This window comes from Phocoena phocoena, chromosome 7 (genome assembly GCF_963924675.1).
Source record: "Phocoena phocoena chromosome 7, mPhoPho1.1, whole genome shotgun sequence".
Classification (NCBI taxonomy): Eukaryota; Metazoa; Chordata; class Mammalia; order Artiodactyla; family Phocoenidae; genus Phocoena; species Phocoena phocoena.
The window spans coordinates 5,664,337-5,670,336 of record NC_089225.1 but is presented as its reverse complement, the minus strand read 5'-3'; the positions used below and the strand labels follow the sequence as shown (position 1 = coordinate 5,670,336).

The following is a 6,000-nucleotide window of genomic DNA, read 5'->3' as shown; positions in this document are numbered from 1 at the left end:
GAGTACGTGTCCTCTGAGCATGGTGCTGGGCGCCCTGCAATAAACGCTGCGCTCTCCTCCACCACAATCCAGTGTCAGTGGATTGGCTTTGCTCACATCGGGCAAGTGGAACCAAGTCTGGTTCAGGACCAACAGTAACTGCCAAGATCCAACCAGGAAAACAGAAAGTATTAAGGGGAATTTAATGCGGGAAACAGGTTACACAGGTAACAGGAAGACTGAAAAGTCAGAGACGACAACAGGAGAAAGCCATTGATATCAACCTTTCCATAGAAGAGAGAACAAAGGGGTGTTACCAGCCTATCAGCAGGAGTTGCCCAGGGGAAGCCAGTACAGCCAAAAGCGGCAGACACGGGGGAAATACCCTGGGTTCACCTCCTGCAGTGCCTCCAAAGCCAGGGATACCAGAAACAGCCTAGAGTGGTCAGCCCTGCCTTCCACTCCCAGTACTTCTGGGGCAAGTACGCCGAAGACTTGTACAAGAGTAGACTGCTGTATTACTTAACTGTATCACACTGTACAGTGCAAAAGGACTTCCATGCCATCATGTTCACGTTCACAACAGGCATTTATAAAGTCCAGCAAAATAGGTTTTTCAACCAATGGCTTCTACATCTACAAAAGAAGTATCTACAGGGGACTTCCCTGGTGGTGCAGCGGTTAAGACTCCGCGCTCCCAATGCAGGGGTCCCAGATTCAACCCCTGGTCGGGGAGCTAGATCCCACACACATGCTGCAATTAAAAGTTCGCATGCCACAACTAAGGGGCCAGCAAGGGAGCCTGCAAGCCACAACTAAGGAGCCCGACTGCTGCAACTGAGACTCGGCACAACCAAATAAATAAATAATTTTTTAAAAAAAGAAGTATCTACAAAGCCTTTCAGGCAGCTTTACTGTACACAAATTGACAACTGTGTCAATCTGGTCAACATCTGTTTGTGTGCCTTTGCAGCAGCCTTCCAGGCCCCAGGAAAAGGGAGATGGAAGAGAACCTGTCCTCAAGCTGCTGGCAGTGCCTTAAACCAATAAACTTTCACAACTAGAATAGATGAGAACTCAGAAAAAGCGCACCTAAGCGGGATAGGAGTAAACAGCAGGAGGTGCAGCTTGATCCAACGTCCCGGAATGGGAATTAGGTAGAAAGCAGAGGGGGATGAAGCCCAGGCAGAGACCCGGAAAGTTGTGACCACTGGCTGAAGAACTTCAAGGAGGCTCTGAAATAGAGCAGGGCTGTGGGAGCTACCTCAGAACACCCAGAAGTGCGAGGAGCATGGCAAGGCGGTCCAAGGATACATGATAAGGGGCCTGAAAGACTCAAGAATATTTCCAGGCCTCTGCTGAAACGGGGAAGAGAAAAGAAGCAAACTGGTGGGAGTGGGGGGTTAACTCTTCTTCACCTCTGTAGCTTTCCCAAAGAAACCACCTAAGACCTGCAGTCTGAGCTTCTAAAAACATTGAATTCATTGACATAGATTAGCATGGTTTTAAGAAATATGTAGATCCCGTGTACCCTTTCCCCATTTTCCAATAGCAACATCTCGAAAAGCTATAACACAGTATCACAAGACACTGACATCCATAAGGTCAAGACACGTTAAGTTTCCTTCTTTTATAACCACACCGACTTACGCCCCCCAACTAACTTTTAATGCTGCCATGATTTATCCAGGCCCTCACAGCGCCTACACCGGACACAGGACGAGGGCCGCAGCTAGGAGGGTAAGCGCTCAGGGACCAGCAGAGTCCCAAGCCCCGGGCCCACCCGAGGCAGCTGAAGGAGCGGAGCCGCAGGCCCCGCCCCTTCCGCCAAGGCCGACCAACAGCCGACCGGAGCCGAGCCGCTGCCAACGGCGACCGAGCAAAGCCGGAAGTGGGCGGCAGCCCTCCCCTTCCCGGAGCCCCCGCCCAAGATGGCGGACCTCCACCGCCAACTGCAGGAGTATCTGGCGCAGGGGAAAGCGGGCGGGCCGGCAGCCGCCGAGCCGCTCCTCGACGCGGGAGAGGCAGAGGAGCCCACGGCCGGGGCCGGGCCGGCGGGGGCGTGGCTCGGCCGCGCGGGCCTGCGCTGGACGTGGGCGCGGAGCTCCGCGGAGCCGACGACGGCGGCGGCGGCGGGACCGACGTGCATGCCGAGCGTGACGCGCGCTCAGCGGCTGGCGGCGAGCGGCGTGTGCCTGCTGCTGGCCGCGCTCTGCTTCGGCCTGGCCGCACTCTACGCCCCAGTGTTGCTGTTGCGCGCCCGCAAGTTCGCGCTGCTGTGGTCGCTGGGCTCGGCGCTGGCGCTAGCAGGCGGCACGCTCCTGCGAGGCGGTGCGGCGTGCGGACGCCTGCTGCGCGGCGAGGAGGCGCCGTCGCGGCCCGCGCTGCTCTACGTGGCCGCGCTGGGCGCTACGCTGTACGCGGCGCTGGGTCTGCGCAGCACGTTGCTCACGGCGCTGGGCGCCTGCGCGCAGGTGGCTGCGCTGCTCGCCGTGCTGTTGGGTTTGCTGCCCCGCGGCGCGGGCACCGCGCTGCGCGTGGCGCTTCGGCGCCTGGGCCCGGGCGCCACCCTCGCCAAGGCGCTCCCCGTGTGAGAGGCCTGGGGCCCGCGCCGTCGGAAAGGACGCAGAGTCCGCCCCCGGGACGCGCCGTCGGGAGACCACACGGAGCCGGCCCAGGGGCCCAGCGCTCGCCATGCCAAGGACTGCGCCCGCCGTTCCCAGAGCGCGCGGGGCAAAGGCTGCTCCTTTACTGTGCCAGCGAAATCTGTAAACTGAGCAGCAGTTGTAAAACTGAGACATGAGCTGTTTCGGAAGCTCCTCAAGTTCAGCGTTTTGTGCTATCCTCAGCATCAAGTGCTATGAGAACTAAATTTTGTCCTTGAGTTGGTGACATACTGTGAAGCATTTATGATAAATTGCTTTTGCGTTAACCGTGGTCTTAGTTTACACTCAGTTGAAAAAGAACACTAGCTCTTCCGTTTTAATTAACTGCCCTTATTACTTTTCTCAGACTTCTGTTCCACGTTTTGTCACTTTAAAAAATCCAGTGGTAGACTGTAGTAGCTTAGCTACAGTAAACTTGTTCTCTTCGGCTCTTGGAAATTATTTTTCCGTATTCTTCAATGTGAGTGGATCCATAAGAGTTATTAAAATAAATACTGACTTTAGCCACCGGAATTTTTAAAAAGTACTTCAGTTAAGGCGGTTTATCTCAGTTTTTTCTACTTTTAGTGGAGTTGTAAACATGGTACCTTATAAAATTAAAGGAAAATTGATTCTGTATTAGATGAGGAAAGCGATGGACCAAGAAGCATCCTGTAAGAAATACCCAGTAAGGTGCGTGTAAATGCTGTGAGAGGTCCGTGGGCAGAACTGGGCTAGGGGACTCCTGGGAGACAGATGATTCTACGTGCGGTTTCCCTATTTGATGGAAACCATGGATTTCTACAAGGCCTAATTTTTTTCATTCCTGATTTTATGATCTGCTTTTTACCTATAATTTACACTTTACAGTCTGATCTTCATGCAATGTAAGATGCTTTTCATATCTAATTGCCAAATTTCCTTCGTTTTAGGTTTAGCACTTAACTTTTGTTTAGGACCTTCTTACTTACCTTAATTTACTGCCAGAAAGTATGGGCTCAGTATTCTGAGGAGTCCAGAAAACTACATGTTTTGTCACTAGCTGTATGTTAACTAGGAAGTAAACTATTTAAAATGTTTAAATCCTATGCCAGTGGCTGGTTCTCCGTTCACATGACAATTACTTGACGACTCAAACCTCAGATCAACTCAGTCTGTCTCTGCGGGGGTGGGGGTGGGAGCCACACATCAGCATTTTTTTTGAGCTCTCCAGATGATTCCTTTTCCAGCTAAGGTTGTGAACCACTTTTCTGTATGTTGGATTGCACGATTTGAAAATAATTGTCTCCTGGGGCTGGATTCCAGTGTTGCCGAAACTGGCTGTCAGGCAGCAGTCGAGCCTTGCCCCTTTGTCCAACCTCAAAATTTAGGTTTTTATCAGTGTCCTAAGCCCTGCTCCAAGAAGTGGACACTAAAGTGACCAACATCCACACTGTAGACTTACCCCAACCCCCCATATTCTCTAAGAATGCTCCCTTGTTCCCCTCTCAGTAAATAGGGTTACCTACCTCAAGAGGAACAACCAAGGGGGTGTTTGTAAAAGCAAATCCACTGTTTTGGGGGAGTGATTTTTTTGACTGGAAAACTTGTACCATTGGCTGCTCTTTCTACCCCCTTGTTAAATCTGCATTCTAGTTCTAAACTTCTCTACAGTTCGCATGGCTGAAGATTTCACAGTGTTGACTTTTATGTTCATGCTACTGTATTTTTAAAAATTGTTTTCCCAACATTTTTTCAAGAATTCACTGTTTGGAAATCTAAGCTTTAATAAAATTCAAAGCACAACATCTTGTATGTATTTTGACAGTGATACTTTAAAATGCATCACTTACTAAGTAATGCATTACTAAGTAATTAATATATAATGTTGAGTTTTCAGTTTTCTCTAAATGAATTCATTCTCAAAATGTGATCTGGTTATCTGCTTACTGAGGTACTGTGTTTTTCAAGTTAAAGCCTTGGAATGTTATGATAAAGTTCTTACCACATAAATCTCAGAAAAAAGGAGCCTAAATCTCTGTATGGATTTGCTCTCTGGATCCCTTTTTAGCTTCTTAGAATTTGATTACAACTTCTTTTTAAGCTATGCCAGCGGAGGGCAAATAAAGAATATCCCCTCAGGGCTTCCCTGGTGGCGCAGTGGTTGAGAGCCCGCCTGCCGATGCAGGGGACACGGGCTTGTGCCCCGGTCCGGGAGGATACCACATGCCGCGGAGCGGCTGGGCCCGTGAGCCATGGCCGCTGAGCCTGCGCGTCCGGAGCCTGTGCTCTGCAACGGGAGAGGCCACAACAGTGAGAGGCCCGCATACCACACACAAAAAAAGAATATCCTCAAACCTAAAGCAATCCTGAGTCTCCTAAACATGTGTTTAGAGCAAAGTGCTGATCAATAGGATGTCTTAAGTCGCAAAGTAAAGAGAAAATCTCTTAGTCTCTAGGTTCTAATACCCTAAAACAGTGTGTGTGGTGTCAACATTTTATCTTCAGAGATAACAGCACTTACCATTTTTTACATTAATGGAGAATCAGTTACGAGTTTTTTATATACTCTCCAACTATGTCAGTATCCCTTTCCTAAGCAAGTACTGACACTTTCCAGCACCACTAAACTTTTCTCCTATGCCAAACTGAAGCTGGCAAAGTAATGAGACGTTAGGGTGGCCACAGGACAGTCCTTTGAATAATAAAAGGTTTCTTTTTATAAAAACAAAGTAAGGGGTCAGTATAGAAAGTATGCTGGGGTTATCTCAAACTGAACTTTTGGCTTTCAATTCAAACTGGGCCAAATGTTCCATTTATTTGAAACTAAAGGAACTTGTTGTGGATGAGAACTTCCTGGCTTACTTTAAGTTGGAACAATCCTCTGTCTTAAACACTGGTGTTTCCACATAGCTAGTGTGGAAGAGGAAGAAATTATTTAAGTTTTGCACAACTGTTTTAAGAGATATTTTGATCCATTCCTTTTCAACTTAGAACCATTTGTGAAATGATTTACAGTATTCAGAGGGTATGTGTAGTTGATTTCTGGTTTATGTCAAGTTCCTCTCTTCAGAAAAAGGCAATGCAAGTCTATGGTGTGATTACTAGGAGATGCAGCCAAGGAAGACCCCCTACTTGGACATCCAGATTTTTTTTTCCTCTGGTGTATAATTTTCCATCTGCCAGAGTAGATGTAACTAATTATAAGGCTTTGAATCTACTTCAGACCTTGTTATAGTTTTGAAGTATTTTTCACGCTACTACAAAAATAAGTGTGACAGAATGGCTAGATAAGAATTTGTTTAAAAACAAAAAGTTCACAGATGACTTTAGATGACTTAGAGGTTCCCATCAAGTATGCTCACAAATATAAGCAATAATTGTGCCCCCCTCAGCA

At 48.4% G+C, this 6,000-nt stretch overlaps 1 protein-coding gene across 1 annotated transcript; it reads left to right on the top strand.

The window, feature by feature from the left end:
- The first annotated feature begins 1,910 nt into the window (after positions 1-1,910).
- On the top strand, positions 1,911-2,573 carry SFT2D3 (SFT2 domain containing 3). The gene has a single exon (XM_065881185.1). The coding sequence runs from the start codon at positions 1,911-1,913 to the stop codon at positions 2,571-2,573; it is 663 nt and encodes a 220-aa protein (XP_065737257.1).
- Positions 2,574-6,000: the final 3,427 nt, after the last annotated feature.

Bases quoted from the DNA above. Each gene is read 5' to 3' on its own strand.
- SFT2D3 (XM_065881185.1), top strand. From the start codon at position 1,911: ATGGCGGACCTCCACCGCCAACTGCAGGAGTATCTGGCGCAGGGGAAA.